We start from the raw sequence: 21,846 nt of genomic DNA, 5'->3' as shown, positions 1-21,846 counted from the left end.
TCCTATAGGCTGGACCGTAGAACGATCAGCCATTTGTACTGTCATGTTGGTAACTGCAAACCTAGTCAGTTTCAACTTCCTAGCAAGACTCAAGGGCATTACACTAATACTGGCTCCTAGGTCACACAATGCCTTCTCAATAGAAAAGGTGCCAATACTACATGGGACTGAAAAACTACCTTGGTCTTCTAGCTTATGAGGTGCAGTGTGGGTCAGATAGGAACATGACTCCTCTGTTAGTGCGACAGATTGCACAGTTTCAAGTGACTTCTTTTTAGATAAAAGTTGCTTCATAAATTTCATGTAAGCAGGCACTTGATTAACTAACTCAAGAAAAAGAACTTGTACATTTAAGCTACGAATAACATTTTCAAATTTGTTAAACGATACCTGTTCTTTTGTCGGCACTAATCTCTCTGGATAAGGGGCTGAAAGAAGCAACTTAGCCCTCTCCTCTAGGTCTCTCATGCCGGCATCGGTGGATTTAGGCTGAAAATCTCTTACCTTCTCTTTGTTGTAGCTTGACCCTTCTTCAGACCTTCTCAAAAATGAACCATTAATCATCATCGGGTCATAATTCGGAACCGGGACTGACCCATCAGCATTTGGGTCTTGCCTCATTATTTTCGGAGTAGTCGTACCCCGAAACAAGTGGTCCCTCAAGTTATTTGGCATTGGAGGACGAAAAGACTCACCATCAGCAGCGTGGTCAGTCGATCGACCATGCATGTCAGTCGATCGACTGACTTCTACAGAACCAGAAGCTGTGTCACATTGCGGACTGGTCGATCGACTGGGTATGTCAGTCGATCGACTGACATACCTGTTGATCGTCTTTTTCTTGCTATTATTCGTTACAGCCTTCCTCTTACTTGGTTCCGCCTCATATTTTTCTGTGACATCCTCAACCATAGCGGGCCCATCGAGTGTAGACCCACTCCTCAAAGTGATGGCATTAAGGGTCTCCTTTTGATCCGTCTGTGACGGTAAATGCCCCGGAGCTCGAGTTGCACTCTTGCTAGCCAATTGAGCAATTTGGCTCTCTAACATCTTCATCCCGGCCTCTCTAGCTTGAGACTCTTTCAACAACAAATTTTTCAACTCGGCAAATTCGGAACCTTGGGACTGCTGCTGCTGCTGTGGAACATACGGAGGCTTTTGATATGGCTGTTGCTGCTTATGAGGGGGCATATAATTCTGCTGCTGCTGCTGCTGCTGTGGAGGTGGAGTCGGATTTAGGAAATTTTGGCTACTCCACCTCAAATTCGGATGGACATTCGGCTCAAAATAAGTGTTTGTCTGCCTATAATGTTGAAAAGCAGCACAAGACTCATAGGGAATGCTGTAGTTGTCTGAAACATGTCCTTCTCCTCCACATCTCTTGCAGACAAAAGGACCGTCTGAAACAACATTCACATGATAGATCCCTCCTTTTGAAGCTCCTCCCAACTCGTACTTATCAAATATCGCCATAAGAGCCTCTAATGCAGCTACAGAAAGGGATTCAGCACTTCTCCTTTGATTTCCCCTGGAATTTCCATACTCAGCTTTATGGGTGGCCAAATCATCAATAATTTTCCACCCCTTAGTCTCTCCAACATTCTCCTGGAATCTACCATTAGCTGCCGCATCCAGGATAGCCCTCTGATCGTCATAAAGCCCATTATAAAATTGATTGCATAGGCTCCATTTCTCGAACCCATGGTGCGGAATAGTTTGCACCAGCTTCTTGAAACGGACCCACGCCTCATGAAAATTCTCATCAGGACCCTGTTTAAAGCTCGTGATCTGAGCTCTAATGGCATTTGTCTTTGAGGCAAAGAAATATTTCTTGTAGAATGCCAGAGCCAGCGACTTCCAATCAGTGATCCTGTTGGCAACTCGATCCAGGTCTCGGTATCACTCCCTTGCAGCATCACGAAGAGAGAATATGAACATTCTTTCCTTCACCTGGTCCTGGGTCACACCGGTTGGTGGGGGTATGGAACATCAATAATCGATGAATGTCTCCATATGTTTGGCTGGATCTTCATTTGCAGCTCCCCCGAATTGGTTTCTCTCAACCAAGTTGATATATAACGGTTTCGGCTCAAATTTCCTATCCGTCCCTGGTAATGCGAATCCCTTATAGAGATTCTCAGCTGTCGGCTCAGAGTGACTGGCTATGCTCGCTTCTTCAGCCATGTCTGGAGATGTGACGGTCTCAGCTGAAGAAGTAGAAATAGGTGATGAAGGTGGATCATCCTCAAAAAGCTCGTTCTCGTAGTAACTAGACAGAGTACTCAGCTCTTCCTCTGTCGGCTGTCCTCTAGATGATCGTCTCAACTCACGCAAAGTCTTCTCAATCTCAGGATTAAATGGTAGTAGTTCACCACCCTATGACCTGCGCATAAGAAGAAACTACAAGTAGAATATGAGAATAGTTTAAGGAACAGATGTCCCTTAAACTAAGAGAAAGACTAAAAATAGAAACATCTAAAATTTTTAAACAATTGCCTCCCCGGCAACGGCGCCAAAATTTGATGCCTGTCGTTGTATGCACCAAAAATAATATTTATAGTCCAAACTACTACTATAGCTAGTGGCAGTCAGGGTCGAACCACAGGGAGGCGATGCAATTAATAGTTGTCCAATTCTAGTCTAAGGTAACAAATGTGAGGGGGATTTGATTTGAGTTGGTTTATACTAATGGCAATGAAATTAAAAGAAAATTAAAGAAATATATGAAATCAAATGATAAAAGGTTGCTAAGATGGTCGGTTCACTATAGTTTCGGCGGCAGTATACTAGGTAGGTCTAAAACAAACATGTGAGACGGGAAAATTAGAAGTCCTCTCGGTCCATTCTTACAGGCAGCATCTTTCGATCTCGCTACAGGTCCCTAATATCACTAATACTAACTTTCGTCCTGAAAAGTGACTAAAAAGGCTAAATTAACTCATCTCTCGATCTTATTAATTTAGTCGTCTTAATTAGGTAGGCTATCTCCCTTCCCTATCTTTGATCTTTATTGGGTCGGTCAAATCCTAGGCATTCAACTAGTCGCGTGCACTCGATTCGTCAAACAAAGCAATTAAATTAATTAAAACGAAGCATATCTTACGTGGCCGGTTGATCGACCAGATAGGCCGGTCGATCGACCATGGCGCGTTCCGGGTCTACTATTCTAATGCCGCCTACTTCTACAGATTCCCTACATGCTAGCACAAGGGTATTTAGCTACTCATACTCGTGATAAGAACAACAACAAGATTAACAAATAAAGATACTGAATTCATGATTAAATTAACTAAACAAGTAAATAACATGAAACGATAATTTGGCTTTCGGGAAACTATTCTAGCAATTCTATACTATGAGCGAAATAAAGCAATAAAACTAAATATTGGAACAGAGAAATACCGAATGGAATTGCAGAGAAAGGAAGAATCCGAAAAGCAAGAACGAAAATAAATTGTATTCGAACAAATATGCCCTAATGCTAAAACTCAATATAGAACCCTAATAAATTTCCCTCAAAGCCGAATGCTGTATCTCAATGAGCAGGTTACGTTATATAGAAATATCACGTAACTTTATTCTCAAAACCTAAAACACACTGGGCTTCCTAATCCTCGTTCTATTAATTCACGTCAAAATAATGGCTTGGTCAATCGACCACTGTAACCGGTCGATCGACTGGTCTGCGCCTAACAGAAGCTTCTGTATGTCGTGCTCTGGTCGATCGACTATAGGAGGCAGTCGATCGACCACTATAACTTGTAGTCCACTTCTAATTCTTCATAAAGTTATCTTTCTGGCCTCGAAATGCGCACCAAGTTCGTTTCTTGAATAAATACTTCACGTCAAATGCAATGCACGGTACTCGGGGACGGATTTAGGTTGATTTCCGCTGGATTGTTCACATTTCTGCAATAATGTACAAAAACACGAAAGTAGACGAAAATAGGGAGAATTGTAGCATAAACTACATAAATGAGCTCTGAAATGCGTGTAAAATGGGGTGTAAAACATCATATAAAAGACACGCATCAATATTAAGCTCAAGAACAAATAAGGAAGGTGACCTTATTTGTGCCCATTAATTTCGAACCAATATACAATGTAAGGGACATTGTTTTCCTTATCAATCTCTTATTTTGTCATGTATGCACTAGATCTAAAGAACAAATAATTAAGATGTTAATTAGTTCACTATTAGAGGAGTCTAATAATAGGTATATGAACCTAACAAGCGGTTATTTTAGTAACAATTACTACTAATCACATCCTTCTATGGCATCAATGAAATTCAAACATATATTTACGGTATAAAATGTTAAAGAACGGGGCTAGTGCCCCTTACACACTAGCTCAAAATAACCACTTTCAAAACATGTTATACACATTACTCTTTTCATCCAATTTTTTTTCACATTTTAACATGTACCGAATGAACAATAAAATCATGCAAGAATCCTATCAACCATGCAAATTACGACTTTAAAACACATAATATCCCAAACACGCAACACTCCTACAAATAAATGTATTTCATTTGTTATCATTTATCACACGACCTCTATATAATGCAACTTGTGCAACAAAACTATAACACATGCAAAATTCATGCAACATTTCAATCTACGTTTCCCGACTCATAACCACCCACGTAGTGACCAACCGAAAATATAGGATCTAGTTTTGAAATGAGGGATCCTTCTCACCCAAAACTGACCTCCTATTACACTCAAGTCGGGTTCATTTTATTAGACACTCCTAGAATCATTTTGGTTCAATGGTTTAGGTTCCAAAATCGTCGCTCTGATACCACTTTGTAACACCCCAACTATACGGCCAAGATAATTGGAGCGTTACCATCTCGGTTTCCCGAGGTAGTGTTTCAAAACTTCAATAAAAGAACATTTTATAAATAAATGTAATGTTTAGTGAATTAAATAAATGTAAACAAATGAATAAAAGTATAATTCTAGCGAACTATACTCGTCTCGTGACTCATCAAGCTCGTCCCGTCTCCCGTGTACTATCCAAACAATCTGTAGCTAACCTGCTCCCCATATGACCAAAGAATATCATATGGATCAACACAGACCACCCCAAAAGTGACAGGTGACAATTACACAGAAACACAAACGTCAGTTTCAATAAATAAATAAAAGGTGTCACAACTCAAGTGTGAACATGCAACATGACTACTAATGTGAATGACATAACAGCAAATGATCACCACCACGGTACAAGGATACGCCCAGGCATACCGACAACCACACTAGTACCGGGACACGCCCAGACATACCGATAACCACAAACAAGTACCGGGACACGCCCAGACGTACCGGGTCCGGCAGCCAACCGGATCCCCTGCCAGACGCCGTGTCTCAACCACACGCGTCCCTCCAAACTAAAGCCATTAATGTGCACATCTCTCTTAGAGTGGGCAGCTCCAAGAGGCGACTCAAGCATAAGACGGTCTCCCAATCGTCTTACGTCTCCAAAACAACAATCAACAACAACAACAACAACAACAACAACAACAACAACAACAACAACAACAACAACAACAACAACAACAACAACAACAATAACAATAACAACAACAACAACGATAACAACAACAACAACAACAACAACAACAACAACAACAACAACAACAACAACAACAACAACATATCCTCCATACACAAAAATATAACCAATACATGAATTATAACCCAACATACCATAATCATCCTCTTAATGATGCAATTAACCACTAAACATGTTATAATGCAAATGCCCTAATTTATGTTAGACTAATTACAACATAAACAACACCACATTATTGAAACCGAGTAGGATTAACCTATACCTTTTAGCATACTCCATAAGCTAATCCAAGACAACAAGAATACATCTCACAAAACCGTCTTATCCTACAACAATCACATAACAACTATCATAATACATCCTAATCTATTATACAATATAAAACCCCTTATTATTACCCTCTAATTACCCATAAACATATACTAATTGCTAATTAATCAACCCAATTGAAAGCCCCCAAAAGTTAGGGTTCATAAGACTAGAAAAGGGTAGATCTTAACTTACAAATCAATAGGAAGGAAGAAGGAAGGTGAGAAATCCACTAAAACAAGCTTGAATCCATGGTGGAAGAGGTTTATGGGGGTTTTAGAGAGAAGGGAGAGGATTTGGAGAGATAAGGAAGAAGATAGAAATGAAATAGGAGAAGGAATTCTTATCCTTATCCCGTGTTCTGATTCAGCGTCACTAGGTCGAATGTTTAGTCCACTCGGTCGAGTTTCACTCACTCGGTCGAGTGTCGCTCACTCGGTCAAGTGAACCTCACTCGGTCGAGTGCGACACAGTTCTCAGCAATGACCAGTTTTCGTAAAAAGGTCATATCTCACTCGTTTATTGGTCATTTAGGGCGTGTGACCTACCTTTGGAATCGTAAGAGAACAAGCGATCACCTCCAATTGGAATCACATCAATATCTTATTTATATCTCAAGTTATGACAGTTTTAAGACGACCCTTCTATAAGCGGACATTATAACAACTCCACTAAGTCTACTATTGGTTATACTCGGTCACTCGGTCGTGTGAACGCCTTATAAACTACGAGGTATTACAGCGAGCTTGATGAAACCAACTTTGGTTGGTGGACAAGTAAAGAAATCAAGTCCAAGTAAAAGCCCAGTTAGGAGCATGCATTGGATGCCATATGATCCCTAGGATGCCTTAGACGGAGTCATGAATATGCAAGCATTGGATTCCGTATCACCATAATGCAAGAAGTTAAGGCGGAATTAAGATAAAGACCAAGAACATCACATCCCCGATCGGGGTGGGGTGTCCCTGATCGGGGTTGCCCCTCCTTAGCTTGTTTACGTTACACCCCTTATTCCTATATAAGGGGTGTTAATCGGGACCTCTTACACAACTCTTACACCACTTTTACATGTTTTTCATGCACTTTATTTCAAGTTCTTAGAATAGTTTAGATTAGATTTCCTTTAAGCATTCCCTTATTGTTATAAATAATTTCCTTTAAGGATTTGTTCTTTATAATTCAAGCTTTCCATTTGTTATCTTGTTCTTCATTTCTAAGTTCTATTTCCATTGTCAAGGTAATCTCATTTCTAGTATTACTTTTGTTTTTCATTTTTCATTTCCATTACTAGTTAGTATGTTCATGTTTATCATTTCATTTGTCATTAGTTTAGTTTTCATTATGCAAAAGTAGTTCATTTGTCGAGGAAATAGGGAAGCCATGCATAAATAGTTTTTGTAATTGATGAATTAGGATGTTATAATATCGATTAAAATTTTCTATCACGTGCTTGTATTGAATTGTTAGCCTTTGATTTTTGGCCACTATCTTAGATTAAATTTGTTAATTATTTCTATAAGTCGAGACGCATGGAATTGAATTAGACTAAGCATATTTTAGTAGACCGATCTAGTCATAGCGAGAGCTCGCTAGAACCCGTTCTATGGTTGACAATAAGGCCGAGAGGTGGTTGTCTTTAAGCCTAAACAATTATCGTTATTATCAATTTGCTAGTTTGCCATGAGCATTTACATAATTTGCATGTGTGACCCGATTCCCCAAGACTCTTCTTTATTATTGTTTTCTTCCTTTGTTTTATCCCACGTTTTACCAACCAAACAAACATCCAATCGTTAACCGACCTTGATAGAATTCACTCCATGACAACTTGTTAAGCAACTCCCGTATCCTTGTGTTCGACCCCTATTACTACATTTATTTGTTACTAGGGTATTTATTATTGTTAGGTACGCGACAGCCTATCAAATTTTGGCGCCGTTGTCGGGGAGCACGATTTGGTTGGCTATTTTGTTGTTGAATTTTATCTCGTTTTATTTTATCCCGGGGAACACTTGTTCCTTGGGAGCGTTCTCACGGTTACCTTGTAGTTTTAACGCCTTTTTCAGGTAGTGAAGCTATCTCACATTGGCCTTCGATAATGAATGATGGATTCCAATTTCCACAACTCAAAGATGAGCCTTTTTTTTACTATCTTGACCGGTTCTACTACATTCGCAGTATCTCATCTCCCTTGGACACATCCTTGATAGGTATTACTTGAGTCATATCGTGCTTGATGACATGGATTTTGAGACCCGTGAATTAGCTCTAAACTTGAGTAATGGGAGTGTCTACTACATGATTGGGGTGGAACTTTAGAATTTCTTGAATTTTATGGCTTCTGAATGTCAGGAGTTAGCGCGTCAATTCAATTTATGGCACATCCAAGAGGAGCTCAAAGTGTTTTAGGCTCGTTTGATGCAACTTTCTCAAAAGGAAGCGAGACAATGTGAGCTTATTACCTCTCCTTATGTTCTCCCGCCCTCCCAATGTGAGGCTTTTCTCCCTATTGACTTAGAATAATTAGATGACGATGACAATGGCCCGACTTTCACAATTGAAATCCCCCTTAGTGTCATTCCAATTGAAAATTTAGAGACTCATGTCGAATAAAATGACTTTGTAGTAAATGACACGGTCACCATGGATGATGTTGGGCCCGTTTGTAATGAAAAGGATGAGGTTTTAACCTAGTCATTTAAAATCTTCGAGAATCCTTTCATGGAGGTTGTAGGTTGACCCTTTTGAGGTTGATGGAGGACTCAGTTATGCACACGTAGAGGTTAAGTGGGATTAACCCCCCATTTTTTATGATTCCTACAACCTTGAGTTTTCATACCACCAATTTGAGACCATTCATGCTTATAATTTGTGCACTAACGGTTTATTTTATGGTCTTAAGCATAATGCTCCATCTCTTGCTGATGAGTGGATTAGTACGATGGTTCTTTTTGAAGTCTCTCATATGCGCTTTGATAAGATATCCTATTTCTTACCTTTGATCTATCATGCCTTAATCTTGTCATTTACTTACATATGCTTTTGTATTGCTCATGCGCAGGTATATGTTCGACTTCTAAGGGCTTTGACTTAATTTTTAAAGTATAAAGGATGATCATATTCATGGAGAATAAGGGTCTAGCAAGACTTTAAATTTGCGCTACTCGGGAGGCAACCCGTGTTTATTTATGTTTTTAAGACAATTTAGAGTTTTTGGACAATTGCATTTTCAATTTGGTTTTGATGTAATAGTTAATACAATAAGACATTTAGTTTGCTTTAGTTTGTAGTAGCTTGTCTTTTGCAGGTACTTTGCTACTTGGATTGGACCTTACCCCGTTTTCAAGTTAGCTTGGGGGAGGCTTCTACACTTTAGTATGTTTTCTTTCCTTCCTTTATTTCCGCATGTGTCATCCCATCTCCCCTTGTTGGGTGTCCTTCTTTGTTTTACATATTGAGGACAATGTGTTGTTCTAGCTTGGGGGAGGGATTTACTGTGTCTTATTGCTTTATTGCTTTCATATATTCAAAAATCCAAAAAATTGAAAAAATTGAAACATTTCATAAGCTTCATGTTGTGTCCACCCATTTGTCCTTGCATAATGTCATTCCTCTTTGAATTACCCATATTATAGCTTTTTAAGCTATTGATTCACGCTTTTGACGGGTTTTGCTTGCATGGGGATGTCTTGACATAGTGGGTGTTGGATGGATTTTGGACAAAGTAGACTTGATCTTGACATTTGTAAGCTACATATTTGGTAAGGTAGAGCCTCCAATGGCCGGTGCATCTATATCCGGTCTCACTTAGATGTGTGTAGTTTCTCCTCTTGGTGTGCGTTACATCTATACGTACAAGTATGGTCTTTGTTCCATTTCTTATGAGTTTTGTTATCATGATTGCATTTGGAAGCCATTCACTTGCGTTGCTTACATATATTGCCCAAAAATTGCTCTTTTCGTTGTCACATATAACATTTCCTACCTTTGTTGAGTTAGTGATCGCTACTTGTGTTGGGGTGCTCTTATCTTTGGGATTTGCTAGAATTTATCACAATTGTAAGCGTTTTGTCATGAGATTGCCAATTCTCGTACCTTGGTGGATGTTAATTTGAAAGAAAGAGAAAAAAAAAGAGATTTGGAAAAAGAAAACAGAGGTGCAAAAAGAAAAAGAAAGGAAGAAAGAAGTTTCAAAAAATTTGAGTTGCTTCCATGTTTAAGATGTATTGTTTTGGGAAGTAGTCCCTTGTGTTAAAATAGAAAAAATGAGTCATTATGCTGCTTTTGACTCTAGTTCTTGTTGCTTGGGAAGGGTTAAGTTTTGGAATGAGCATCCTCGCACTTTTTGGTTAGTTGCTAGCTTGACATTAGCTTCACATGACCAAAAACATTTGTCCACCTTCTTACCCATTTCCCTTATCCTTCTTCCTTGTCTTCTTGGCTTATTTTGTTGTGCATATTTGATCATGATTAGCATTATCTTGTTAATTTTGGAATATTTACCATCTTAGATTGCGGGCGCATTCTCTTGAGTCGTAGATAGGAGAGTGTCATTCACATATAATTGGCTTGCTCATATTATGAGTGTGAGTGTTTTCCCACGAGGAGTCCGATGTCCATAAGATCATGCAAGAGTTGAAATGCCCATGTGAAGTTCTTTGTGCTACGCCGTCATGTAAATCTCGTCCATGTATTTGCATTTTTCCCTATGCCCATGTTGTTTCGGGATTTGATTCATTGTGCTTTAAAGTTACTTGACGGGAATTCTGTTTGGATGAGATGATTGTTGCTCGTACCCTTGTCCTTTTCATACTTTATATTGTGTGCTTGCTTGAGGACAACCAAGGGTTTATCTTGGGGGAGTTTTATAGGTCCATTTTATACAAAGTTTAACCCCCTATTTTAACGGTTTTATTTGATTATTGCACTTCTATTAGTGTATTTGTGAGCTAAATCCGTGTTCTAGGTGTTTTTGCTTGTATTCATTGCATTTTGTAGGAAATAAAGCCTTTGGTAGCTTTTTGTTGGAATATGTGTCCTCCGACAATGATGCGATCACGACTGTTGATCATGATGATCACATGTTTAAGTCTCATCATATAGAATACAATTGGGAAGTAATTTTGTTACTGTCAACTGGTCAACATATATTGGTAATGATTGGCTGACTAGAGTTTGACATTACTGTCGTGTGACGGTGGTGATCAGTTGACCCCCTAGGTCATACCTATAGGGCAACACTCTTAATTGATTATTTAATTAATCGTATAACGTTACGAGTTAATTAAATTACTTGAAAATTGACGGACAATTTTGGAAGTAAAATTTACGTATATAATTAAAATGCGATTAAATGAGATACGGTCTGAGTAATCGAATTGTTTCATTACTCGGATGAAATTATTGTTTAAAGAAACAATCGAAATTGAATGAATTTTTATAAATACAATCTGTTGTGATTTATAAATGGTAAAATATTTTGGTACAAGTAATTATGAAATTACTAAGTCGATTTTTGTATGTGACGTATTTTAATAATACGTTGATTTTTAAAATGTTAAAAATACATAACAAATTTATGTGACATATGACATGTGACATATTGACAATTGACAAAAATAATATGGAATCCATATTAAGTAAAGTGCCGAAAATTGGAGGAGTATTTAGCTACATATTGTGTTTATATTATAATTAGAAAACACAATGATTACTAACAAGAGTAGGCATGCAACCCTAGTTTGCATTGTGAAGGCAAACAAGGGCATGCATTGGGTGAGTTTTCTTCCCTCCTCTTCCCTCCTACCCGGTTTTACCAAGGGAAAGGCAAGGATTTTGCCTTAGATTTTATATGAACACATTACTTCAAGTGTGTGCATTATTATTCATTCTAACCTATCATCCAAAATACAATTTCTAGAGAGAATAAAAATCCTCCTCTTCTTCTCTCTATAAACCGAAATATTTAAGTGTTCTATAAATATTTTTGGTTCAATTTTCTACTAGATTAATATTACACTAGTACTTATAATATTAATTTGAATTAAGAGATAGCTTTGGGTATTAATCCTAAGGAGAGATCCTATACTTGGATCTTGTTCTTCCATCTTAGGAAAGCTCAAGAACAAAAGAAAAGGAGATTTCTTTTGTGCCCAATAAATCCGAAATCACCAATGTAAGGACATGATTTCTCCTCTATTTTTCATATTGTTTGCATGCATAAAATCCGTATTTAATTTTATGACAAATTAATTAAGACATATATGAGTATGTTAACATGTATATGAATCTACTTTTCCTTCACTTTTTCCCGTCAAATTAGCATCACCCAAGTTCACGAGGCTAATGAGAGCAAGTCTTGACCATGCAAGGGCGTTCCGGGAAGTATAGAGGCATTTCGGTAAGAAATTGGAAATCCCGAGCTTGATGAAACCAACTTTGGTTGGCGTACAAGTAAAGAAATGAAGTCCATGTAAAAGCCAAAGTTAGGAGCATACATTGGATGCAATATGATCCCTAGGATGCCTTAGACGGACTCATGAATATGCAAGCATTGGATTCCGCATCACCATAAAGAAAGAGATGTTAAGGCGGGATTAAGACAAAGACCAAGAACATCACGTCCCCGATCGGGGTAGGGTGTCCCTGATCGGGGTTACCCCTCCTTAGCTTGTTTACGTTACACCCCTTATTCCTATATAAGGGGTGTTAATCCGGGACCTCTTACACAACTCTGACACCACGTTTACATGTTTTTCATGCACTTTATTTCAAGTTCTTAGAATTGTTTAGATTAGATTTCCTTTAAGCATTCCCTTATTGTTATAAACAATTTCCTTTAAGTAATTTCTCTTTATAATTCAAGCTTTCCATTTGTTATCTTGTTCTTTATTTCCAAGTTCTATTTCCACGATCAATGTAATCTCATTTCTAGTATGACAACTTGTTTAGCAACTCCCGTCTCCTTGTGTTCGACCCCTATTACTATATTTTTTTATTACTAGGGTATTTTTCTATTTTAGGTGCGCGATAGGCGATAGCCTATCAATGTCATTGGATTTTCATTATAAAATGTGTTTGTTGGTATACATAGGTATGTGGCATGATTGACATTCATTATATATATGAGAAAGAGGCACAATTGGTACGAGTTATGCATATTCATTGTGAAATAGACATATTGGTATAATGTGTGGTATTTTACATTTATTTTGTTTGTCATGTATATTGGAAGACATGACGGATTATGGTTGATCACTTGTTGTTGAGGATACGTAAGGCGGTTGGGAGTGTAACAACCCCATACACCAAGGTGCCTTACCAAGACCACCTTAGCATATTAAAGTGCTACCATCTCAGTTGCCTGAGGTAAGGTATATCAAATAGACCATCAAAGAACATTTATTAAGAGTACAAAACTTTTTAATCAAAATACAACTCAAAGTTAAACCAAAACTATGACAAATCCAAAACAACCAAAAGAGCTAAAGTTCAAGTGACATCGGAAGCTAGCTAAACGAACGGTGATGACACGACCCAATCCATGACCCGCGAGCTACATCCACAGCCATTACCTACTAACCAACTGCTCACCATCCCCGAATAGATCACCATAGTTTTGAAAACAATTAAAGGGGTAAGTCAACTGCATAACGAAAATAAGAAATCATAGATGCACAAACCAATACAAAATTAAATCTAAATTGTAGTAACCATCCTCCAAACTCCAATAGTAACCAGTAACCGACTACACACCAAAGTGCATAGCCCTGCGAGTTTCCCATCGCAACGGGAAACCCACACCGCCAGTGGGGGACCGCAACCTTGCCCACCTAAGCCCCGCTCATCGCAACGACCGAACTCAGATCACTAATGTGCACATCCCCCTTGTGAAGGGAGCCACAAGGGGCGAACTTGGTTTTGAAGACCATCTCCCGAAAAGGGCTTCACCACCACAATAACAATAACAATACCAATCAATCAACAAAAATGTCGTCTTATAATCAATTACGCAATCAAATGAGTAGGAAAATCCTACCTTATTCACAATTTCCACAAATCAACAACAACAACGAGGCTAGAATTGCTCTTACTTAATCGTCACCTAGCAAAGAATAATCAAACAATACTATATCATAAACCATCACTAATCAACCTTTACCCCCATCCTAACCCAAATTAGGGCAAACCCCAAACGACAATCACAAACTGATTAAGAAAGCGCTAGAGACTTACCATCGAAACTTGTACGGCAAAAGAGATGTAGACTCACGATCGATCAAACTAGACTTGGAAGTCATGAATATGATTAGAGTAGTGGTAAACGTAGTTTAGGTTTTGTAAAAATGATTAGAGTAGTGGTAAACCTTGTCACCCACTACAAACTCAATGTCTCTGCGATGCAAATCCGTATAACTCTTTTGCCGATCTTGAGCTGGTTTCATCTTTTGTCGAATTAATTGCATTTGCTCAACCATATCTTGTACCATTTGTGGTCCAAAAAGTACAGTTTCAACGCAATCATCCCAACACACCAGACTTGTACACTTCCTCCCGTATAACGCCATAAAAGGTTCCATCCCAATGTCTGTGTAATAGCTGTTGTTGTATAAAAACTCAACCAGATCAATCTATCCTCCCAATTCCCACCAAATTCCATCGCACAAGCTCACAACATGTTCTCTAAGGTGTTGATAGTCCTTTCAGTATGACCATCTGTCGCAGGATGAAACACCACTCATCTTTAAGGTAGTCCCCATCAATTCATATAACTCTTGCCAAAACCGTGATATAAACCTCGTATCTCTATCTGATACAATATCCTTTGGTACCCCGTGTAGCCGTACCACATGCTTCCTGTATCCCAGAGCAAGTTGAATCTTACTCCAACTATTTTTTCTTGGAATAAAATGAGCTGACTTTGTCAAATGGTCGACGATAACCCAAATCATATTGTTACCCTGTTGAGTCCTCGGTACCCCACAATTAAATCCATAAAAATCGATTCCCATTTCCATTCCGGTACCTCAAGTGACTGAATCTTACCTTGTGGTCTCCATTGCTCTCCCTTTACCCTTTGGCAAGTCAAACACCTAGCCACAAACTCAGCGACATCGTTCTTCATACCGGGCCACCAAAATGTCTTCTTCAAGTCCTTATAGAGCTTGTCACCTCCCGGATGTACCGAATAAGGAGTGCAATGAGCCTTTGTCATGATCAATTTCTTCAAATCAGTCTGATTAGGTACACACCACCTCCCATCGAAGCGAACACTCCCATCTGTATGGATAGAAAATCTTGAAACTGTACCATCCCTACCCTTGTCTTCCACTCGTAAATCTTGGGATCGAGTTCCTGTTTCCTTTTTATGTCATCATAATGTTCAGGCTCGATAGTCAAATCACTGATGATATCTCCTTTGCGAATCATATGAATCCCTCTCTTATTCATCTCTTCCTTTAATTTCACCAGTGACATGGCAGTGCATAGCGAATAGACCTGGCAAAAGCAACCCGACCCGATTGACCTGACCAGAAAAGGTTGACCCGAGACCCGAAGTGACCCGAACTACATCACCCAAATGTGGCCTGAAAACCCGAATTGACCCGACCCGAACATGACCCAAGCTTTCTTGACTTGAAGTAGTTGACTCGAAAATGACCCGATGCGAAACCTCCAAACCCAATATAATTCTAATTGAACCGAAAAGACTTTACATGGCAATTTCTCTATTATTCATTGACCCGAAAATGACCGGACCCAAAACAACCCGACCCGCTTGACCCGAAACTAACCCGACCAACAGACCTGAAACCCGAAATGACCCGTCCCTACCCGAGTTAACCCGAAATCAATGAGAAACCCGATCTGATCCAACCCGGATTGACCCGACCCGAACCCGACCCATTGACCCGTTTTGCCAGGTCTTATTAGCGAATGCACACTCTTTATACTCAGAGCATCTGCAACCACATTGGCCTTTTCTTCATGATAAACGATTTCCATATCATAGTCCCCAATCAGCTCCATCCACCGTCTTTGACGCATGTTCAACTCTTTTTGAGGGTAGATGTATGTCAAACTCTTGTGATTTGAAAACACCTTACAGGTTACCCCGTACAGATAGTGCCTCCAAATCTTTGGAGCAAATCTAACCGCACCCAGCTCCAAATTGTGAGTAAGATAGTTCTCCTCATAGGGCTTCAACTGCCTCGAAGCATAGACAATGACCTTCCCATTCTGTATCAAAACACAACCAAACCCATTCTTCGAAGCATCGGTATAAACCTCAAAGTTTTAACTTCCCTCAGGCAAAGCTAGAACAGGAGCTGTAGTCAAACACTCCTTTAATGTTTGAAACGCCGTCTCAAGACTCTCATCCCAACGAAATATGGTCTCTTTCCTCATCAAAGCGGTCATTGGTCCAACGATCTTAGAGAAATCCTTCACAAACCTCTTGTAGTAGCCGGCTAAATAACCTAAGAAACTCTGGATCTCAGCAACATTCTTTGGTGCTTCCCAGTTTGACACCGCCTCGATCTTACTAGGACACCATATACTCATATTGACCATACCGCGATCGGAAAGCTGTCTTAGGAATATCCTCATCTTCAATCCTCAACTGGTGATAACCCGACCTTAGATCAATATTGGAGAACACCCTGGCTCCACTCAACTGGTAAGAAAGATCATCAATTCTCGGCAAAGGATACCTTTTCTTCACGGTAACATGGTTTAGCTCTCTGTAGTCGATGCACAACCTCATACTACCATCTTTCTTCTTCACAAATAGAACTGGTGCACCCCAAAGCGATCTACTAGGTCGAATGTATCCCTTATCCAACAACTCGTTCAGCTGCTTCTTTAATTCTTCCAACTATTTTGGTCTCATACTGTACGGAGCCTTAGATATAGGTCCCGTCCCCGGGTTAAGCTCAACGCTGAAATCAATGTCCCTCTTAGGAGGTAACACTGGTATCTTCTCCGGAAAGACATCACCGAACTCACTAACCACTAGTATCACAGCTGCTGATGGCTCATCTACCCGAGTATCCCTTACATGTCAAAGGATCAAAGGACACCTCTTCCGCAAACATGACTTTAAAGTCATCAGTGCAATCAACTTCATCTTGGATTTTACAACAAACCCCCGATATGACACCTTGACTCCCTTAGCCCCTTTAAACACACTTTCTTTTGACGATAGTCTATCTTTGCCCAATACTTACCCGACCAATCCATCCCGACTATGACCTCAAATCCATCCATAGGAAACTCAAGCAAATTGACTGGTAACTCCACTTGCCCAACCATCATAGACACCCCTTTATACAACTTGTTACAAGACACTGACTCCCCTGATGGTATAAATACGTTATCTTATACCAACTCATACTCCCCCAAACCCATAGATAAAGCATGACCCCTAGACACAAACAAGTGGGTTGCCCCTCAGTCAAACAAAATGAAAGTCAGCGTATTATTAACAAGAAAAGTACCGATAACAACATGCGCATCATCCTCAGCCTCCTCCTTGCCCATCATGAAGAGTTTACCGCTGTTTTTCTAACCTCCTCCCTCGACCGTAGTTGCTGATGTAGTAGGCTTAGCCGCTAAATTCCGAGTCACACTGTTATTCGGACGCTGATAGGACCCACCACCATTGCGTTTATAGCCGCCATTGTTGTTGCCTTCGCCTCCTTGATTGTTACATAACCCCGTTGGCTTGCTACTCGCCAAACTCTAGCTCAGAGTTTGCGAGTAATTCCCCTTATAAGATGTCATAAAGCCTCATCCTCCTCTTACAGCGCTCGTAAACTCATACCGTTTGTGACCTGACCCACCACAGTTGAAGCATAACAAGTTTAAGTTATCGCTAATGCTCCGGCCATCTCTTCCCCATGCATGAGATCCCCCACCATAGCTAGACCCTCCAGAATAAGTCCTAGCTTGGTTGTGGTTACCCCTCTTGTGGCTTGATTGGTTGCCACCCTCACTCTCAGCCTTCCTCTTCTCAATCCCCTTTTCCTTGGCCTCCTTGGCCATATCAACCAACCTCTCAGCATGCCTCGCTCTCTCATTGACATCTTTCAGATTGGAAATCACTCCGGCTGGTAGCTTTTCCATAATCATCAGCGCTAACCCTTTCTCAAAGCGAAGAGCCAAACTCCATTGACTGAGTTGCATGACTCCCACATAGCGTGATAACTTGATGTGATCAATATTTGAGCATATTTAGTCCCCGAATTAGCCTCGTTCCTATGCTTTTTAGTGCATATTTGGGTCATTTACTATCTTTAGTCCTTTATTTTGCATATTATTTGAGATTTTGTTTCCTTGGTAGGAGAGGAGTGCAAACCTTGCATTTTCATGGCAAAATAGAGCTAAATTGATCGAATCTAATGACCAAGCATCAAAGAGAAGGCAAGACTAGACGACCTTTGTACATAATGTAGTAGATGGGCAATGATGAAGAAGATCCTTGCATCCCCGACAAAATCCCGGAGGATTGTTGGAAGAAGAAAAGAAGAAATGGCAAAGATCCGAGCGTCTCACCAATCGGGACGCTCGTCCAGAAGCTCCACAAGCCGCTCGTCCAAGCTGCCAGGCCGCACGTCTAGAAGCTACACAATCCGCTCGTCCCGACCTTCTGGACGCTCGGATTGTCCTCCAGTGCAACACGTCCCCTTCTTTCTTCATTCGAGATGCGCATATTTTTAAAAGACTAGCTAAAAGGAGACCCGCATCTTTTCTTGAGAGGAGCGATTCCTCAAGGACTTAGTCGTCATTTAAGCCCTTAGTAACCCTAATTTGTGCACCTAATCCCCACTATAAATACCCCATTAGTCTAATTAGATTATCATGTTCTTCTTATCAATCTTTAGTGTAGTTTATATTATTCTAATCTCTCTTTAATCTTGTAATCAACTTCTAATCAAGTATTAATACAAATCTCATTTCCTTAATTTCTCTATTGTTCATCTTTTATTTTGGGTAATTGAAGATTATTTGGGTTTATTGGGAGATTGACAACCTTCCATCAATCATCAAGTACTTCTATTATTCTTTGCATTATTATTTTGGAATCATAATTAGGTATAATTCTCTTAATCCCTTTTTAATTATTATTAATCATCTTCATTTATTCATCATGTTTTGCTTTGTTAATATGATTGACAACCTTGTTAACATGTCAAACTTGATAATGAGTGAGTAGTTTCCTTAACTAGGGTTAATGGGGAAATAGGGTAAACCAACATGGGGGATGATTCATGCTTAATTTAATATGTTCACATAATTTATTTGCTTGCTTGTTGTGATCTCAACTTATGCACATGTTATGTTTGATGAAATGCGAGCCTATGAATCCTTGCATTTTTTTACCCATCACTTACCTTTTCAATGAGACTTGTAAGACATAAACCAACTCGAGTCTCATTAGACCATGCATATAGTTGAGTAGGGAGGATTAAGTCTACTTGTAGGTGTTGTACAATCTAATCGATTCGGCTCCGGGACCCAAACCTTCCTAGGATTGTAAGATATAAACCAACTCGATCCTATCACGACAATAATTGCTTGCTTATAATTGGAGAATATGTTTGTATGATCAATTCCCATTAATCCCCTATGAACCTATGACACACTAGTGCTTTTAATGAATTGTTTACATCTCATTTTAGTCATCTTGCTTGCTTACTTTTATTGTTATTTAGTTTTGTGATCTTCTTATCTCAACCCAAATTGTGACACCCCTAGACACCACTACTTGCAATCGAAAATCCTACATCAATACCCATCCCTTGGGATCCGACCTTTACTTGCCTCTTTACTAGTAGTATAGTTGTTTGTGAAGTTATAAATATTGTTTTGGTCTAGGTGCTCCAAACAACAAGTAACCGAAATCTAAGCTCAAAGCGGACCGACCATAACTCCATGAACCTGTGATAGTACTCAGTGACGGTCAGGCTATCGGTCATAGTGAAGGAATCGAACTCAGCCCTCAACTTTGCACTGATGTGCTCTAGGATGAAGTGATCCCTCATCGCCCTCTTGAATTCTGCCCAAGGATTTGCAGCTTGGCCCAGATTTCTATAGTATGCCCGAGCTCCTTCCCTCTTATTGTGCCACCATAACCCCGCCCTATCCCTTGGATAGAACGCGGCTTATTTTACCATCATCTCCGTCGGACAATGAACCACATCCAACACACTCTCCATCTCTCGGTGCCAGTTATCAAGCAATTTAGGCTCACCGATGCTCTCATAAGTAGTAGGGTTAAAGCGGGAAATGGTGGTGCTCAGACGGGATGCATCCACCGGTTTCTCTTCCCCTTTATTCACATTTTTGAATGCCTCAATGAGCGCTTCTTGCTGCTCAATCATCTTAGCCACCTCATCAAGGCTCATCTCCGAAAGCCTAAAGGTAAGCGGCGGATCTCTTTAGCTGCATTTTCAACTGATATAACCAAGTCAAACGTAAGCACATAGCCTACGGCTCAAAACAAATAACACATCCGCCAAAGAGGTACTCGTTAGGTACTCGAACGAGTATGAGCTACTCGACCGAGTATGCTGACTACTCGGCTGAGTACTCCAATGCCAGTAGCTGATCAAAAGTACACATAAAGCATACTCGGTCAAGTACCTTACGTACTCGGTCGAGTACGCTCCACTCGGTCAAGTACCGCCTCTACTCGGCCGAGTGGTCATATTCCAGTAGCTACTGCCAAAAACACAAGCCCTCTCAATCAGTCGAGTAACTTGTTAGTTGGCCGAGTAGCCCCTACTCGGTCGAGTACCTGCCCTGCTCGGCCGAATCATGGCAAACACGATACACTCCATTACTTTAACAATATAGATATATATGTATATATATATATATATATTTGGATACCCGTATCCGTCGGTATTGGAATTTGCAGAAATCCCGACAAAACACCCGATGATTATAGGACACATGTTTACTTACATCGCTCGTTAGCGGATTTCGTTTAAGTGATGCGGGACAAGCGTTGTTTGATAGTTTTATAATTTAAATGAAATTTAAATTATTTTGAAATAAATGAAATTTATCTCATCGATTTTTTTTTTTCAATTTTATTTAAAATATAATCTTTTATAGTTTATTTGAAAAATAAATTATCGTTCATGTTTTTATTTAAATTTATTTGAAATGAGATTCTGACGGTTTTCCGTGTTTTTATCGCTATATTTAATTTGAAAATTTAAATTTTTCAAGCGGTTTTTAATTCGATTTTTAAGACGGTTTTAGCTTGTTTTTTGGATGGACTTTGGCACGCGTTTTGAGGCTTGCTCTCACACGACCCATCCCCCCATAGATCCCGATTTCGAACCCTACCAACACCTCCCTTTCCTTTCCCAAAACCCGTGACAACCCTCCTTCCCCCCTGTTTTTACCTGAGTCGAACCCACGCCAAACACCACCCAAAGTATCACCCTAACCCAGCCAATACCACACCCAACACATGACCCATCAACTTAACCATCAATCCAACCCATACCCACGTCCAAACCCGAGCTAAAACCCGTACCCAAACAACCCATGCTCGGGCTCTGTTTTGGCCGTGCCAAAACAGGGACTTTCCCGTCCCTTTTTCGAGCTCAAGCCAAACCCTACTCCTTCCCTATCTTTTCCTACTTATTCCCCAAGTAAAAAAAAGATATTTCCACCCACAACCAGCTCACGAAATCCTCCACAAAACCGAAACAATCTCTCAAACTTTATCCTTTCCAAAACCGAAACCAAATCTTTCCAAACTCCATATCTTAACCAAATTATGAAATCCTTCCATAAACTAACTCCCTAATAGCTAAAAAACCGAACCCTAGCACCCATTCCCCTTCATACATAAGAAAAACCTCAAAAACACAAAAAGGAGGACGGAAAAGAGAGAGAAGAGCACACGGTTTTGAGAGCTCGAAACCCTAA

The 21,846-nt window shown here is 39.8% G+C and overlaps 1 protein-coding gene and 1 non-coding gene across 2 annotated transcripts; one reads left to right on the top strand and one right to left on the bottom strand.

Annotated features, from left to right (window-relative positions):
• Positions 1-1,696: 1,696 nt before the first annotated feature.
• Positions 1,697-1,803, top strand: LOC141604003 (small nucleolar RNA R71). Its single transcript, XR_012525832.1, has one exon. It is a non-coding gene; the product is annotated as a small nucleolar RNA R71 (small nucleolar RNA).
• A 12,422-nt stretch (positions 1,804-14,225) lies between these two features.
• Positions 14,226-18,081, bottom strand: LOC141601824 (uncharacterized). Its single transcript, XM_074422129.1, has 6 exons — positions 17,701-18,081; positions 15,865-16,134; positions 15,205-15,393; positions 14,874-15,100; positions 14,692-14,751; positions 14,226-14,493 (listed from the first exon to the last, which is right to left on the bottom strand). The coding sequence occupies exons 1-6, from the start codon at positions 18,079-18,081 to the stop codon at positions 14,226-14,228; spliced, it is 1,395 nt and encodes a 464-aa protein (XP_074278230.1).
• Positions 18,082-21,846: the final 3,765 nt, after the last annotated feature.

The sequence above is a fragment of the Silene latifolia genome, chromosome 9, assembly GCF_048544455.1.
Source record: "Silene latifolia isolate original U9 population chromosome 9, ASM4854445v1, whole genome shotgun sequence".
In the NCBI taxonomy this organism is placed as follows: domain Eukaryota; kingdom Viridiplantae; phylum Streptophyta; class Magnoliopsida; order Caryophyllales; family Caryophyllaceae; genus Silene; species Silene latifolia.
This window is presented reverse-complemented; position numbering and strand designations above follow the sequence as displayed.